The sequence below is a fragment of the Desmodus rotundus genome, chromosome 6 (genome assembly GCF_022682495.2).
Source record: "Desmodus rotundus isolate HL8 chromosome 6, HLdesRot8A.1, whole genome shotgun sequence".
Classification (NCBI taxonomy): domain Eukaryota; kingdom Metazoa; phylum Chordata; class Mammalia; order Chiroptera; family Phyllostomidae; genus Desmodus; species Desmodus rotundus.
In genome coordinates this window covers 45,155,398-45,173,712 of record NC_071392.1, presented here as the reverse complement: position 1 = coordinate 45,173,712, position 18,315 = coordinate 45,155,398, and the positions used below count along the sequence as shown (strand labels likewise).

Here is an 18,315-nt window from a genome sequence, read left to right as displayed (position 1 = left end):
TGTGAGGCTACCAATGTATCAATATTTTCTTGGACCTCAGCTTTTGGTAGAAGAAATATTCTCCATTAGAATCAAGCTTCTTGGTTAATTTGAATAACATCTGGCTTATTGCTTAATGGCATTCCTGAAGAAGGGCAATATGTTGAAGAATAGTAAATATGTTTCTACTTTAACCCAAGTAAATGAGCTGTTGTTGTTCCTTCTACAGTGTGTTAAACTCAGATTTCTCTAAATTAAATGTTGGAAAGCTGAGAATTCTAAGTGTGAAAATTGTCAGAAGTTGGAGCTATTTTGCCACAAAGCAACATGCTTATAGTAGTTGCCTAGAACATTGCTTTTTCACAAATAATTCTAAGCTGAATTCTCAAAGGAACAGTGTCTGCTCATATTAATTTTCTTGGCTCTTGCTCACAGAAGAGAGACATCAGTGGTGGGAAATATAAGCTGATTCATCCCTCCTGACTCTCAGCAGCACCCCCAACCATACAGTGTGCCATACAGCCTGCTCTAGGTTCTTTATGCAGAATGTAAAATGTTGGTATCTCTGGGGAGGGCTAAAAACACCTTTACTTAGTAATCTGCAGAATGTCCCCTCCACTACCATCCATCACCTGTGCACTTCTGCACAGGAACCTTCCTTGTTTGAGATGCCAACGTATCACTTCTCAGTAGTGTGGTGGTGAAGAGGGTAGTGTAATGCCAATTCTTTGGGTCACTCAGGCATCCTCTGAACAAAGGTAATTGGTGAAGGGAACAAAGCTCGAGTCTCATCTTTTATTTCTTCTTTATCTGAGACATGCAGGAAAAAGGGGAAATTTTTTTCAATAATTTGAAAAGTTAAACCACACCATAGTTTATTGCTAGTAAGATAAAATTTTGTCTTTTCCTCAATCATCATTTCCTTCAAATCCCTTCCAGACCTTCCTGTCAGGTCAAAGACCTCTGTTACATACTGTCACAGCTCTGTGTCCTGCTTAATGGTGATAGTTATCAGAGCTGCACATTTACATTTCTTCGTGCAGGGGTTTGATCAAGTGTGTCTCTTCACTCAACTGTGGGCTGCATGACGACAGGAACCACGTAGGAGTTCTGCTTCCCGTTGTACGCATAGCCCTGGCACTGTGCTTGTCATGTTGTAGGCACTTGGTAAATGTTGGTTGAATGGAGGGATGATGAATGAGGAATAAGGACAGCAATCAGTGATTAGCCACATTGGAGACACCTCCTTTTAAAAGTATGTTTTCCAAAAGAAATTTAATGCTATTCAGCAAGAAGTCATTGTCCTGAAGTCTACTGTGTCTCTGAAAAGGCACAAAAGCACATGTACACATGTGCACCCACACATTAATAATATTCATAATTTCAAAGCAATATTTCCTCTGTTTTTTTAAAGGCAAACTGGGGGTGTGGTGGGGGAAATGGAGACAACTGTGCTTGAACAACAATAAAAGAAAAAAAGGCAAACTATGTGGAACCTAGACATACTTATTAGCTTAACTTTGGCTGACTTATTTCCTTCCTTCTTCTCTCTATGATTATATTTTTTAGTAAATTCTTACTAACTCTTCCTTTTATTTCAGCAACCCAGAGGTTGCTAAATTACTCTCGCTCAATTCCAAGATTGTGCTACTGAAAGAACAGAATAGCAATAGGCATAGGAACCGGACACAACTTAGAGAAATTTCAATGAAGTAAATCTTGCTTAAGTTGTGATCAGTGTAACCTCTGTTGCTTTGATTTGCACCTTCCCACTAAAAAGCAACTAGCAAAGATGAAAAGAAGGGGAAGAGGTACCAACTCTTGCCCTTTCACTCTGGAATATAGGTTTCCAGCAAGGACTCTCAGCTCTGATTCGCCATGTCCTGCCTGGACTCACCCTATTAACAAAATGATTAATTATTTTGTTTTAAATATCTAAATACGGACTCATTAATACTGAGCTCCTGAGGTTCTGCACCTTCTCAAATATCTAACAGCACTCTGTGTTTCTTGGTTCTGTAGTAGCCTTAGGGTCTACAAACAGGGGTGTCACCTTCTCTCTGGCCAAATTAGACCTTGGTTTTTTTGTTGTTATAATGAAAATTATAGGCCCCAAGAATCAGAGATAGGTCAAAGGGTTTCACTTGCCCTTCATCCACTATCAAATTTCTAAAGCTTCTAGAATTCTACCTAAAGGTAGGATTCTTCAGTCTTCTGAATGCGTCTGGGCCTCCATCTGAGGCTGCTCCTTCCATGAAGCAGGGTAGTTGATGGAGAGATGCCGTCATCTTGCCCAGGTGGGAGAGCTTGCATGGAGAAAAGAAGTTGTTCCTACCTCTTTTGTTTTTAACTTTCCATAGGGTAGAAGTTGTGGACCCATGTTTCTCTAGGTTCTATTATAGAAAAATAAAAAGAAAAGGCACATATGTGTTCTAATCAAATAAGACTTATATCAGGGAACTAGTGTGTTTTCCTCTTGTATTATAGATACGCAGCCTATATTTTGGAAGGGACACAGGCCTTATCATTTTCCTTAAGAGAAATTGGCAGAAGCTACTGTTCATCAATTCCATTTACTTCTTTTGAGAGGAAAAATATCCTCACAGGGTAAATAACATTATAATCCCAATGGAAGGAATTTTCCCAAGGTCCATGACTTTACAACTGTATTTCCTTTTTTCTTTTCTGTGCTTTTTTTTTGTTTTTGTTTTTCTAATATTTAATTCAACTGTCTTTTGCCTTTAAAAATAAGACCAATGTATTTTGAATTAGCTCCCAAGAAAATAAGAAATGTGTTCACCTTCCTCTTAACATACTGAGAATATTTGTTAAGACTTTGTGTTAATAGATGAATAATCTCTGAACACTTTACTCCTAGGTAACAACACTGTCGGTTACATTTTGCAAATTTGCTAAAAGCAAGTAACTTAAAACAATGAAGAAAAAGCCATAGTTATAGTTCATTGTTGCCAAATTACCAAAGCTGTTTGAAAAGGCTAAAAGAAATGTGTTCAAATACTGACATATTATTTTCACAATAAAAGAGAGAGAAGGAAACGTCTTTGCCTATAGTTGTCTTTGACAATCTTCATAAATTTTTAAGATTCTTTACTCTTGTTTAATGATTCACTCCAAAGTCTGTAAATATTGGCAGCAAAATTAATTGAAATGTAGATAGCATAGCCCATCTTCCCTCTTTGATATGAGTAGAGCTGAAGAAGACAATGTATTTTCCTGGTATAAAATTATATATGTGTGCAGGTTTCCATATATTGAAAAAGAGAAGGGATATATTGAAAGGGTTGAAAAGATTGGAAAGCAAGTAGGGCAAGTATTAGTTTGGCAGCCTCAGAGCTGTTGTGGGGGGAGAAGGACTGGGCAGCAGCCCAGCCCATGGTGTTCCAGGGTTTCGAAGCACTGGTCCCAGGTCCCTCCTTTGTTCCTTGGCAGTTACCAGTGTCCACTGGCAGCCCAGCTGGTTGCCAAGTATTCATAGAATGAGCTTCTTGGAGATTTGAAGATGAAAAGTGAAGAGGAAGGCAACAGGTGGGAATAAAGCTGTCAACACAAACTTCACTCTTTCCTACCAGAATCATGCCACTGGCAAATAGCCAGAGCACCCTTGTATGTCCTAGCAAAGAACATTCTATCCAGAGGCTGCAAAAATTTCCAAATAGCCTCTTAAGAATATAGAAGTAAAAAGCTATGATATGTTCCTGGACATCAAAAATCTTTTGCACCTGACATCGTGATATTGAAACATTTATGCTGAAGAAGAAATCAAGAAGTTTTGAGAAAGATCTGAGACACCTTATAAAGGTTAAATGTTCAATCAATCACAGTAATATTGCAAGTAAATATTTAATCTCTCTTGAGTTCTTGTAACTGTTGTATCAAGTGCTTAGCTATGAGATGTTGGTACAAGAAACACTTGTTGTCTTTCCCAGCAGTAAGATCAGATTCCGATGGATCCAGGAGAGCAGCTCCCAGAAGAATGTCCCTCCCTTTGGTTTGGATGGAGTGTACATATCCGAGCCTTGTCCCAGTTACTGCAGTGGCCATGGGGACTGTGTTTCAGGAGTGTGTTTCTGTGACCTGGGGTACACTGGTAAGGCCTCAGACATGTGTCTGATTGTTTGTAAAATATGTATCTTCAGTCACTACATCTCATGTCACTTCTTCCAAGGAAATAGATTCTAAGTTTATTCTTCTTTAAGTCCTAGTTGTAAGAATTTGCAACCTAAGCCCACGAGGTACTAAAGTATTTTGTAGTTTTAAGCTTCCTAAGGAAGAAAAACATAACACACATTTTTATTAGTAATAATAATAAACATTGTTTGAGTTCCTACTTCACGCTATGCACTATAGTAAGTGCCTTTTATTTCACCTCATTTAATTTTAACAATAACCCCGTGCTAGCAATAGTACTGTTATTGTCCTTGTTTACATTTGAGGAACCTGAGGCACAGAGAGATTTAGTAACTCTGACCAGGCCACACAGCTAGGACTTGCTGGAGCTAGGCTTCAAACCCGTGTAGTCATTTTCTAAAACCCAAGCCCAAGCTTTTACTCACTTGGCTGTAAGGGCTGCCTGTGCTCTATACATTGCTTTTTATAAGAAATGTAATTTTATACCTTTAAAGTAAAAACCAGCTGAGGAAATGATAAATTCAAGATGACCAAGGAAAACTTTAAAAGAAAAGTATTTTCTGACCATAGTCAACCTCTATGTTGTTATAAGCAAAAGTAAAATTAAAGTATTATAAGCTTCAAAATCTTTTTTATAATCTTCCTGGAAGCAACTTCAGAAGAATCCTTCCCAGCTTTTCAGTGCCTGCCCTTGTGGAGCGCGACCAGAGACAAGTGTTGTCTCAGGCCTTCTGTGCAGAGTGCTGCCACTTGGGGTCCAGGGTGGGTTTTGTAAACCGAGGGTTAAGTCCCCCTGTTGGCCCTCCAGTAGAAGGACAGCACACACACCAACTACTTTGGACACAATCTATTTCTCAGTTTGTAGAAATCTCTGTGTAGCAAGAGGCGTGGAAATGTGGGGTTCCCAATGTCTCCCTATTAAAAAATAAACAATATAGAGGCAGAGTAGTGTTTGGATGATCACAGTGATGGCTGCATTTCAGACAGACAGTTGTGAGATACAAATTTTCATGTGGTTTCTTTCAAGTGTATATTATAATGGTTAAGGATTTCAACAAAGCCTCTCTTCTATGTATTTCTTTTCTCGGAAGCCGCACAAGGAACCTGTGTGTCTAATGTGCCTAATCACAGTGAGATGTTCGATAGGTTTGAGGGGAAGCTCAGCCCTCTGTGGTATAAGATAACGGGGGGCCAGGTTGGAACCGGCTGTGGAACACTTAACGATGGCAGATCCCTCTACTTCAATGGCCCAGGGAAAAGGGAAGCGCAGACCGTCCCTCTGGACACCAGGAATATCAGGTAAATAGTTAATTAGTACACTTCTCCATGAGCATTGTATTTACCACACCATATGGTCTAACCCAGCAATTTTCAACAGGTATGCTGTAAGAATTTCTAAAATGTGTAATACTGGGCTATTTAGTCAGGGGCACTGAGCTCTTTTCCCTTAGATTGTCAAATTTTAAAAAATGAGCATAGCCAACACAATAGAACTCTAGTGTGAATGAATCAAAATTATACGTATTTTTTGTCAGATCACCAAAAAGGTTTTTTTTTGGTGTGCTGCAGAATGTTAGTAATTAGTTTATGTGTGCCGTGAGATGACAAAGGTTGAAAATCAGGCATGTAACCTAAAGCACTCTGTTCTGCTATTGAGGATTTACATGATAATGTTTCTCTATGTAGATGCCAATAAATAAAAATGAAGCATAACTTCAAGTCTGTAATAAAATAGGTAATTTCTGCAAAATTTATTCCACAATTCAGTAGTCAGTATATATTCATCACATAGGCTTGTGTTGCCTTGGTTTTCTAAAGTTCTGCATTATTATGAAGACAATTTAATATTATTTTTAATGCCAGGCAAGACAACGATTTTTTTTCAACTTTACATTTTTTGTCTGAAAATGATGCATCCTGTTGACTTAAGTTTATTTGTATTCACATAATAAAAACTGCTCCAGAAATTTAAAATACCTACACTGACACCTACTGGTAAAATAAATAACTGCTTGGTTTTAAGGTCAAATGAAATAATAGTAGCACACCTAAAATAAAACTGTGCTTTTTTTTTAAAAGACAATTAAATTATTTGAGAAATGGAGAAATGAAAGTAAATAAATGTTGGAAACCTTAAGACCTTATTCTCACTAAAATCTAGGGTTCTGTGTCATATTTTCCGCTTTCCAGCTTTGCCCTTCCTTCTGAATCCTCCTCTCAGAAGGGTGCCTGTCCCGCAGGCACTCTGTTGGTTTAACCGGGGACTGAGGCATAATTTTATTCACACAGAGTCCATCTCAGTCTAATCAGTAATATGAGTAACTACCTGTCCTTAAACAAATGCAGCATTCAGCTTCTTCTTTTAAAAAAATGGAAAAAAAAAAACCCTGAACGGTTATTTCACGACTAATCAATCATTGGAATTCTTAAGATGGACTGGATGCTGCCCTCTTGGGCTTAGGTGTTGTTCCTGCAGGGAATCCATGCCTGAATCTGCATCTGCAGTACACAGTTTTGGGGTACCTCATCAGACCAGTCTCAGTGGTGTTTCCTCCTTTAGCCGTGGCACTCCAGTTGCACCTCCTCTTCCACTGCTGGGGTCACTGCACTTGCAGCAGGTGAGCGGCCTTGGAGCCACAGCAGCGGCACAGCTTGTGCGTCGTGCTGCAGGGCTCGCACAACGGTGACGATCCCTTCCTCACCCTGCCTCTGCGGCCCAGACCAAAGAGCTCATCTTCTTAATGTTAGATTTTTTCTTCATCCTCAATTTCCAACAATGGTGTTATCTTGACTTAAGGAATTCCCATTTCAGTGATTTCATTTAATTATATCAGACTGTTGAAATGAAGTGGGGTTAAATTGTTTCCTATTGTTAAAATCATTATTACAAAATAAAAATTAATGTTCATATGAATTATTTTTAATGGTTACAGAATAACTTACTATATAATCTCTCTTGTTTCTGCAGGTCGTATGCCCTTTATGTTTAAACGTAATGCTTAATAAGAATTATAGGATTTTTTATGTGTGTCAAAATACAAAAGGTTAAATCTCTCATAAATTCACCTATTTGTAAGTAAACTAGATTTTTTTCCCTGCCAGACTCATTCAGTTTTATATACAAATTGGAAGCAAAACTTCAGGCATTACCTGCATCAAACCAAGAGCTAGAAATGAAGGTAAGCTGCTATATGTGATAGAAATTACAGCCTCTAATGGCAAATTAATTCTTTTTCCTCCCAAGTTTGGGCCAGGATTTTGCAAACTGATCCCCTCCCCTGAGTTATTCCTTCTTTTCGCTCCCTCATCATTGAATTGGTAGCTGCATGGAGTCATGGTCTCCAAGATTTCTCATCCAGATCCTTAAGCCTGAAAAGCATCATATCTGTCCTGGGTCAAAGTACATTTGTTTTAGGAAACACTGATCAGTTATAACTTTCTACAGAGAGAAAAGAATAGCAGAGACTTTTACATGTGGCATGGGGGCTACAAACTTGTTTGTATAGTGCATTACTGAATGCAAATGAAATGCTACTTTCTGCCCATAAACATCCTAGGGCTACTAGAATCCTTGGGTAGAAGGAGCAATTTTTGGTAATAACAGACATTAACTTTAACTGAGCATGTGTTTTATGCAAAGCACTGTTCCAAGTGTTTTTTTCTGTGCCAATTCATTTCATCTCTATCATACCCTTTTGCTATAAGTACTATTAATAGTCCTATTTTACAGATGTATAAACTAAGGCACAGGGACATCAAGTAAGCTAAGATCATGCAGTTAGTAAGTGGATGAACAGGGATTCAAACCACTCACACTAGCTCCATGACTTAACCACCATGCTATACTGCCTCTCTCTTTACCCAGGCCTCTACTCTCTCTAGGCATCCATACCATCTTCTGCCTCAATGAGTCAGTTCTGAAAGAAATACAGAAGGCTGGAAGCATACAAAGTGGCCTTCAGGAGCTCTACAAATATGATAAGGTTTCTTAAAGGACTCTGAATGTGAATCGGCTCCTAGCACAAAATCCATCGGCCCCTCAGATGGGTCCTCCTCCAAACCTTGATCTCATAGATGGCATGTGAAGAGTTTTTCAGCTCCCAACTTTGTTATTCTTTCAGGCATGACTTTGTAAAACATATTGGCTTAAGCAGTACCTGTTAGCCAGTAAAGCTACTGATAGCTCTGTTCATCCATTCGAAACGTCCTTGGCCATATCAGCACTAACTGAAAGCTTTCATGACTTTTTCTGAGTATCCCAGTACTTTTAGTCTAGTAATTATCCAGATCATTCGTTTACTGAAGCAGCAGTCTAGAAACTTTTATAGACCATTCTGTGTTCTCTAATCTCTTCAACAATTATTTATTAAGAAGCTGCTCTAAGCCAGACACTGTTCTAGTGTGCTGCAGATACAGTGTCACCAAACACTGATGCATCGGTCATGACAAGTTAGGTTGTGCTGCAATAACAAACAGCCCTCTAAATAAATCTCAGTGGATTAAAACAAAAATGAAAAGATTTTTCCTTTTCATTGTGTTTTCATCATGGGTCATCTGAGGTCCTCATTGCAGCACCCAGAGTAATGAAGCAGCTGCCGGGTAGATTCTGGATATTGTCAGCCATGTAGCAAATGGAAAGAGAGAGTGTGTTGACAGGGAGAAGAAGTGCAAGCTACCATGTGCCAGAACGGGAAGAACCAATGTGGCACTACTGACCACAGCAGACAAAACTCCTGCCATTAAGGAGGGGGATTTCTAGTGAGAGGAGTTAGAAATAAACAATAAAGAAAAGAAATAAGCAGGAGTTAGATCGATGGGCTAGATGAAAATAAATAAATTGATGAGATGGAAAGTAAACTTATACAGGGGGAGATGTTGATTTAGATAGAATGGTCTGGGATGGGGGCTTTCTGAGGAGGTAACAGTTAAATAGAAATCTAAAGGATGAGAAGGAGCCAGCACAGCTCAAGGGAAATTTTCCAGGCAGAAGAAACAGCAAAGCCAGGAGGTGGAAAAGAACTGTGGTGTTGGAGAAACAGAAAGAAGGCCAATGTGGCTTGCCCCTCAAAGAGGTTGGTCTGTAAGAGTGGTCTGTATAAGGGGCAGACAGGAGCTGAGCCATGCAGGGTCTTGCTGGACGTGGTAAGGAGACGGGGTGTGAATCCATGTGTGTGGAAACCAACTGAAGGTTTTTAGGCCAGCCAGCAATATACCATGGTAAGTTTTTACAAGACTACCCTACACAAAGTATACGAAGTTTGAACAAATGACTATTTCTCAAGCACATACTTTGCCCATGCAGAGACAGGAGCTGTGAGGAGTGCAAAACAGGACAGAGTCCTGTCCTCAGGACCTTGTTTCCTGATCAGTAGAGTATTTTGATGTTTTCTTTAACCCCTCTAGTGAAATTACTATTTTAAAATAGTTTGTGGTTGGGATAGTGAAGCAACTGTGTGTATAACTCTTCTGAAAATTACAAATCCATACCCTCATTTGTATATGAGCTACAAACAAACAAGACCTCTGAGCAAAATGTAACAGGAAGCATCTACTCTTCATGGGTATAAGGCTCTCCTTCCTACTTAATGTCTGATTATGGTGTTGTTACATGCCCTTTGGCGGGAAGTCCCTTAGGATCCCTTTAGGAAAAAGACACTTTTGCTCAGCTACTCTTGAGTCATTTTCTTGAACTTACTGCTAGCCATATAATTCACATCCCACGGGTATTTTTTAGCCTTTTATTAAAAACCAGTTGTTAAGCCCTGGATGGTATAGCTCAGTGGATTGAGCACAGGCCTGCAAACCAAAGGGTCACTGGTTGAATTCCCAGTCAGGGCACATGCCTGGGTTGTGGGCCAAGTCCCCAGTAGGGGTCATGTGAGAGGCAACCACATATTGATGTTTCCCTCTTTCTCCTTCCTGTTTCCTCTCTCTAAAAATAAATAAATAAAAATCTTTGAAATTTTTTTTTAAATACTCATTCTTAAAATGTAACTCTTTTTAAATCCTTGAACAAATCTTTTTCAGTGATAAAAGTAAAGATTTTTTACTTACTCAAGCTGAAGTCTCAATTTACATATTTGGAATTAAAGTCAAAATTAGGCTATTTTCAGTAAGACTGGGAAGAATGCAGATGGAGTTGTAATTTTAAAAGAGAAATGTTTTGCATGACTCTCAGTAGATGAGCTAAAATAGCTTGGCTTGGTCAGATGTGCAGTGTTAGATGACACAGCTAATGAGGCTCAGCAATCGACATAAAATATGGATATTGATTGCTGTTTCCCCTTATTTCACTTCTCCACTCTTGTACTTATCAGGGAGGCATTTCTTTATTGTCCTTTGGAATTGGGGGTCCTCATCGCTGCAGACTGTATTACTGCCTGAAGGTGTCTGTGACTCTCCTAAAAAAAGTAATGAGGAAAAGGCAACAAACCAACCAAATGGAGTACCAACCTCATGAGCCATACTTCTCATATGTTAATGTACATCTGAGTCCCTTCAGAGTCCTGTTCAAATACAGATTCTGATTCCTTAGGACTGGGCTGGTGTGCTACATAACGAATTACTTCAAAACTGAGCAGCTGAAAGCAACATACATTTGTTATCTTCCAATTTCTGTGAGTCAGGAATTCGGGAGCAGCTTAGCTGGGCGGTTCTGGCTCAGGATTTCTCATGAGGTTGCACACAAGAGAAAGGCCAGACGGGGCGCAGTCATCTGCACACTCAGCTAGGGCAGGAGGATCTGCAATATTCCCAAGATGACTCACATGGCTGTTGGCAAGAGGCCTCAGTATCTCACTGTGTGAACCTGTCCATAGGCTGCTTGAGTGTCCTTATTACCTCTCAGCTGGCTTTCCTCAGAGTGAGAGATCATGAGAGAGAGCCAGGAAGAAAGTACAATGCCTTTTATGGCCTAGTCTCAAAAGTCTCATGCTGTCATCCCTGCCATAGTCTGTTTATTAGAAGCAAGTTACTATATCTAGCCTCACTCAAAAAGAGGAGAATTAAGCTCCACTTCCTGAAAGGAGGAGTGTCAAAGAATTTGAGGACATGTTTTAAAACCACCACAGGTAGGGCCTGTTCCCAGGTGCTGCAGGTTCTGGTCCTTGGACAATACTTTCAGGTAGAAGGTATTAAAAAGGATTTTATTGTCATGTTGCTTAATTTCTGGTACTATAGTCTACCTCCTGAATAGATCACCCAGATAACTAAATTATTCTCTCCCCCTCTCACCTTATTAAATATAAACCATAGCCACACAAATTGATAGCCACAAGTAAAACTAAATTTTAAAGTACCTGCTCTTTCAGCCACCGAAAATCATATTAAAAACACATAGGACATATTTTGAGCAAGCATCAAGGGTTGGAGATTGGAGTTTTGTCAGACTCTCCTCAACTTAACAAGAATAAACACTAGAAGCAGCCTAACTTCCATTTTCTTCAAGATCCTCGATATAACTCTCTCCCTTCTCCAGCGCATGGGTCTTACCTCCACCCAGTGAAGTGTTACCTGCCCATCTCTACACCTGTATATGGCATACTGTCTCCCCAAGAGTTCCTATTCTTTGAGCTCTTTTTATCCTCTCACTAAAAATGATGATTTCTCCTATATTAAATATGACAGAATTGATTCTCCTGAGATTTCTAATTTTTTGCATATTGGGCATTATTGTTCCTGCATTCGTCTCTTGTTGGATAGGGTGAAAATAATCCCATGTGCTATCGATTAGCCTTAAAGGGCTTTGTTTATATTTTATTATAATATTTCTTTAAGTTTAATTTTAGTAAACCCTTTGTTATCCATCATGATAAAGGATTGAAATATTCTGGTTAGTTAATAATGAGGGAATTAAAAAGTTATTGTATGCACCATGAATAATTAAACATTTTCAAAAAAAGATTAGAATATAATAAAGTTAATATAACAAATACAACTTTACTAAACACAACTTCTGTGAATACTCAGAAATTACTTTAGTATCCCATCATAATTATTAATATGGAGTGTCTACTTCAGGATCACTTATAGAATAGGCAATCACATAGATGTCAAATCTATATATATATTTATATATCTCCTGTTGATTCTCACTGTTTCATCATTAGCAACTTTTCCTTTGCATTCAACATTACCCTTTCCCTATGTTCTTTTTTAAAATCAAAATATTTCCAGGAGAAGTAGCAGGGGTAGCACATGAGGTCCCATAAACTTTAATGTGCAGGTCCCTAAATCATGTCACTCTGGTGATGGGCAGAAGGACGTTGGCTGGAGGGGGTAATTGAAAGGGGAAAGGGTAACACAGACAAGTGTGGTCTTCTGTTTTGCAGTTTAATAATTTGGCTTCGTTCAGACTTCAGTGGCCAAGGTCTGACAAAGTGTGAAATGCCAGCAAAGGATCCTTCTGTGTAATAGAATTTCAAATCTGGCCTCGCTTACTATCTGGGGCTTTGGCAGAAAACAGCACTACTAGATTTTGTGCTGGGGAGATTGAGATATTTCCTCTGAGTATATAATAAGGATATGAGTCTGTAATAATCAGGACAGAATCTAAAATTCAAATACACGATCTAGAGTAGATTTTTATGTTCCCCTTACCAACCTACTCATTGCTCATACAAAGCTGAGTGATCTTTAAAAGAGCATATGTATTTTTTTTCTCCATTTGCTCGGAGGTGGTGCCTTAGAAACTGTCAGGAAATTGATGAGCCTTCAGGTCTACTAATTCATTCCTTGGAACTTAGATGAATGTGTCCTTGTTCTATGAGATGCAATTTGAAGTTTCTGCTGCAGTCTTGCCATTTAGAAAATACTGTTCGTTGCCTTTTTTGCCTCTAGGAAAGCTGTCCAAGTAACTGGATTTATGTCTTTTAACTCAGGGCTTATTGTTCAGTATTCACACGACAATGGAATAGTCTGGCATTTGCTTCGAGAGTTGGACTTCATGTCCTTTCTGGAACCACAGATCATTTCCATTGACCTGCCACGGGAGGCTAAGACACCCGCAACGGCTTTTCGATGGTGGCAACCCCAACATGGCAAGTTACTGCTCACCCCAACTTTCCTGATACCATTTAGGTTATATAGTTAAAGCTACATTGCCTTATGTGTTTCTTAATTTGCTATCAATTTCTAAACAATTTGTTTTTAAAGCTCGGTCATAAAGATACATCTATAGTATATAATGAACTTTCTCTAACTACCTTTCTTCATCTGATTTCAGGGAAGCATTCAGCCCAGTGGGCCTTGGATGATGTCCTTATAGGAATGAATGACAGCTCTCAAACTGGGTTTCAAGACAAATTTGATGGCTCTATAGATTTGCAGGCCAACTGGTATCGAATCCAAGGAGGTCAAGTCGGCATTGACTGTCTCTCTATGGATACTGCTCTGATATTCACTGAAAACATGGGTATGTATTTTCACTAGATAAGGGAGAATATTTAATTAACTAAAGGACTAAATTAACTAAAACCCAAGAGGAGATTCTCTAATGCAGAACTGCGTGCATAACTGCCTGTGCTGAGGGAGGCTTGTGAAGGGGAGAAAGTGTATTGGCCTCTAATATAACTCGGTGTGCCCAATGACAGTTTTCACTGGAAGTGTCTTTCACAGAGCATGCATAATGTCACTGAGGTTTCTTAAAAGAAGAGCAAAATATGTCTATCTGGAAACATTCATGTGTTTCCTAATTTGCAGAATTACAGACTTGAGATTCCATGTTAGCCCTTCTCAGGGTAGTAAAGTGTTTGCAGTTAGCCGCCTTCCATATTTTCAAGTCTATGCCAACCAAATAAAAATATTTACCATAAGACATAAAGCCAAAGCACATATGAGGCATTAATAAGACATGATTTTCATTTGCTACTGAAAGTGTCCATGACAAGCACAAATGCTAAATAAGAAAAGAGAGCACAATTATACACTGCCCATTAAATTTTTCCCTTTTGTAGGAAAACCTCGTTATGCTGAGACCTGGGACTTTCACGTGTCAGCATCGACCTTCTTGCAGTTTGAAATGAGCATGGGCTGTAGCAAGCCCTTCAGTGACTCCCACAGCATACAGCTCCAGTATTCTCTGAACAATGGCAGGGACTGGCATCTTGTCACCGAAGAGTGTGTTCCTCCAACCATTGGCTGTCTGCACTACACAGAAAGTTCAATTTACACCTCGGAAAGATTCCAGAATTGGAAGCGGATCACTGTCTACCTTCCACCCTCCACCATGTGAGAATTGTCATTTGGCTACATGTCAGAACTTTAGGTTTCTGTCACCTAATTTAAAAATAATTGTGATTCCACTTGGCAATTCTATTATTTCCTCATGAAAATTATGCACAGAATGTGCCAGGAAAAAAAAGTGCAAGGTGCTTTAGGTTGCAATTTTTAAATATGGTTAGGAGTTCTAAAAGTTTTTCAAGGCTGAACTTTGCTCTTCATCAGCAACATGAAGCCTGCCTACTAGATTTCATTTTTAAACTATTATAAACACAAGTATCTTCCCCATAAGCAGACAAATACTTATGCACACTAAACAGTATGTGAAATCATCACATATAGAAAAGTATCTTCAGTTTTTTGTCCGTTTATTTGAACTCTCAGTATTGCAATAAGAATAAAAGGTTGGTTCTTTGGGAATGTTCATATTGTTTTACCTCTTTCTGCCCCTCACCAGCATTTCAGATCACATTCAAGAGTGGTACTAGGGCCTGTAGCAGGTTCTTACTTTTGTAGTTTGGGCATTTGGATATTTTAGGATCTTTCTAGGCACTAAGGTGTACTATGGTGGCTGGTTGGACATTGTGCCATCCAGGACTGCTCCCCCAGGCCCCTGCCTTTCCCCTCCTCTGTTCTGTTCTGAATTGCAAGCAGGTTGGCCTCTGCAGGCTGCATTTGCCAGCCTCCTCTATCTGCTGACTTCCTGATAGATTTAGACAGTGGCAGAAACTGTCAAGAGATTGGAGGGTGGAAGTAGAGATAAACCAGGATATTCCTCCCTCTTCTTTTGTGTCTCAATGCATGTTGGCCAACTTCAGTGGCTCCAACTCCCTGCAGATGGCCCTTCATGTGACCTTGACCCCTGGACAGCAGCAACGTCTCCTCCCTCCATCCCTCCAACTTTGTACTTGTAGTGGCTACCTGACTTTGATAAACTCTGATTTCCTCACTGACCCTGTTGGCTTCTTGGCTTCTCAGTTCTGACACTAACTGTGCATACAATCTTTGCATCAAATTCTCTCTGTATTAAATAGTTACAGTGTTTCTTGTTTTCCTGGTTGAATTTTGATTCAGAGAAGCACAACCAAATGTCAGAAAAAAAATACATGAAACCAAAGCATTTAAAATTTAACCTAATATAGTTTTCTATGGACCCCAGAGCTTTAAAGGATGCTTCCTTTAAAGGTAGCTGATTTATTCACTTTATTTTTATTCAACAAACATTTATTAAAGCTTTATTGTGTTTTCAACTTCTGATACAACACAAATAAGCTGATGCCAGGACACAATATATTATTTAGGATAACAGACATCTAAGCAGTTGTTTATGATATTAAATGATAACAGGTAAATAGTCAGGGATAATATTAAAATAGAAGGGTGCTACCCAACTCAGTTTGGGAGAGTGGAGAGAGCTTCCCAGAGGAACTGATGTCTCAGCTGAGTATAAATAAGTGAGTAGAGCTTATTTAGTAGAGCTTATTGAGTAGAGCCCCAAGCAAAGAGGGCTCATAGGAGGGACCAGAAAAAAATCATGAGTTCATGGGGAAGTTCAAGGATTCCTTGCTGTCAGAGTATAATTGTGAGGGAAGAAGGCAGATGAAGAAGGGACCATGTGTGTCTTCTGAAGCAGTTTGGCCTTAACATTGCATGTGTTGGGCAACAATTTGAGAGGTGTTAAGCAGAGGGGTGACGTGATTAGATTTCCATTTTAGAGCCACTGTGCTAGCAGCTCTGTTGCACTGAAGAACTTTTGTAGGGGAAGCGATAGCACTTGAACAGTTACTATTGAAATTCTACTCAAAGCAGACTGTGTTCCAAATTCCAAATGACTAAGACTCTGCTGTATAATCTGTTCCTAAATGAGAGGCTGCTACTGCTGTTTGGTTAGGCCATATGCATTTCTGGATAAAGTGGTCTTCTGACAGTATATTCCAAATAACTGGTTGCAAGTATAATAGGAGATATTCTATTGTAACACATCATTCCAGTCCTCACCTTTAGGGAGCAAATCAGAGGTGGAAGTCCAATAGGACTTCCATTTACTCTCTCACAAACCATTTAGGGGCAGTAGAACAGGGACCTCATGGCAAGAACCTTATAGGGTCTCAACTTTTCCTCATGTTCATCATCCTGAGTCTCTTTCCCAATTCTGAATAGCAGTGAAAGCCTGAAAGCAAAAGCTAAAGTTCTGTATGTAGTTCCAACACACAACAAATCGATAGTTCAAAGTAACTTCCCCACCTGACACATGTGTCTGGAGGCTCTTATATGAAAGAAATGGTGAAATATTTTAAAAGTCTGTTTTTACTCTCTTGTTTGTGATGTAAGAGGAAACAGCATCCAATACTTGGTACAAAAATCAAATCTCTTAAATAAGAGGGAACTGGAACCTGGAGGAGGGCACTTGAAAACAAAAGGAGTAAAAATAAATGATCTCATGCTTTCAAGGTTTCTTGTCAAACTCAGTGTGTTTTCCTTGGTTAGATCTCCCAGGACCCGGTTCAGATGGATTCAGGCCAACTACACTGTGGGAGCCGACACCTGGGCTGTTGATAATGTTGTACTGTCCTCAGGGTGCCCTTGGATGTGCTCAGGACGAGGGATTTGTGATGCTGGACGCTGTGTGTAAGTGAATAAAACTGGCAATTTCTTTTTTTATAATGCAAAAATAAAAATGGCTTCTTGAACTCAGCACAAATAATGCCTTTTCTCCACTCACTTTTTCCTTAGGTGTGACCAGGGCTTTGGTGGAGCCTACTGTGTTCCTGTCATTCCTCTTCCCTCGATTCTTAAAGATGATTTCAATGGGAACTTGCATCCTGACCTTTGGCCCGAAGTATATGGTGCAGAGCGGGGGAATCTAAATGGTGAAACCATCAAATCTGGAACATCTCTCATTTTTAAAGGGGTCAGACAAGATTCTACTTCTCTAAACAACTACTAAAATTCCTTTCTCCAGTCTTTCCTCCACACAGATGCATTTCTGAATCTGTTCAGATGATGTATTATTTTATACATAATTATTGTCTTCTAGCCCAAACCGTTTTTCCTCTTCTATTCAGTGCATTATTTATGATTGGTTAGGCATAAAATTTTTCCTCTGCTTTGATAATCAGACTTCTTTACTTTCTTCTTGAATTATAGATATAAAAATTATGCAGATGCAATTTCTAGAATTTTCACTTCTGGGATATAATACTTTATGTGTTATTGAATATTTAACTTGCAATATTTTAAGTGGCTTTATGAAAGGTCTTTGCTCTCTTTATAGAACAATTTTGTGACCTTGAAAACCAAAGATTTAAATCAAGTTAGACAGTATTCTCAAGCATTGTCAGTATTTTTTGTATTTCATCCTAGATATCTGGTTAGAGAAATAACAAGCAATTGGGTGATACCCTTTGCTGAGCTGGCACATCTTCAGATGTAGATACATGCTGTATCAAGTCTCGCTCAGCATGGGAAGATCAGCTAATCTAGGTGTGCAAATGAAATCTTTAACGAAACTCAGCACAGGTTTCTGTGCAACTTAATGATTAACACCTAACACTTGAAAATTAGACACCCTGGAACCTTTTCAATTATAGTTAATAGATGATGCCTATCAGCCTTATTTAAATTCAGAGTTTTCTTAAGTTTGGGATGAGAAAGAAAAAATGCTTAAGGAGTCTAAGAGATTTACAAGTCCCTAAGTGTTACAAAGGAACCAAGGAAATGGAGATAGAACATTTCAGAGTGGGAAGAACTGGGGTTTTGTTATCGCTGTTGTATTGTTTGTGACTGGTATGTTCGGTTTTTAGTCTTGTCTGAGGCTTTAGCTATCATTACCACTAGCTCAATTCTGATATGCTTGAAGCAGTTGATAAGACCATAAAGGAGAAGCCCTGTGAATTTTCATAATTCAAATACCTTTCCCTGATAAAATTTTAAACAGTTGAATTAACCTAGATCTTATAAACAAGGAAG

General features: G+C 39.0%; 1 protein-coding gene across 1 annotated transcript in view; it reads left to right on the top strand.

The window, feature by feature from the left end:
* RELN (reelin) overlaps positions 1-18,315 on the top strand; it is a 581,497-nt gene that overhangs the window by 473,162 nt on the left and 90,020 nt on the right. The window contains exons 29-36 of the mRNA XM_024557430.3: positions 3,930-4,087; positions 5,220-5,427; positions 7,231-7,307; positions 13,008-13,166; positions 13,352-13,540; positions 14,082-14,355; positions 16,834-16,974; positions 17,080-17,257. Of these exons, the coding sequence (XP_024413198.2) occupies positions 3,930-4,087; positions 5,220-5,427; positions 7,231-7,307; positions 13,008-13,166; positions 13,352-13,540; positions 14,082-14,355; positions 16,834-16,974; positions 17,080-17,257 (1,384 nt within the window). The remainder of the gene's footprint in view (positions 1-3,929; positions 4,088-5,219; positions 5,428-7,230; positions 7,308-13,007; positions 13,167-13,351; positions 13,541-14,081; positions 14,356-16,833; positions 16,975-17,079; positions 17,258-18,315) is intronic.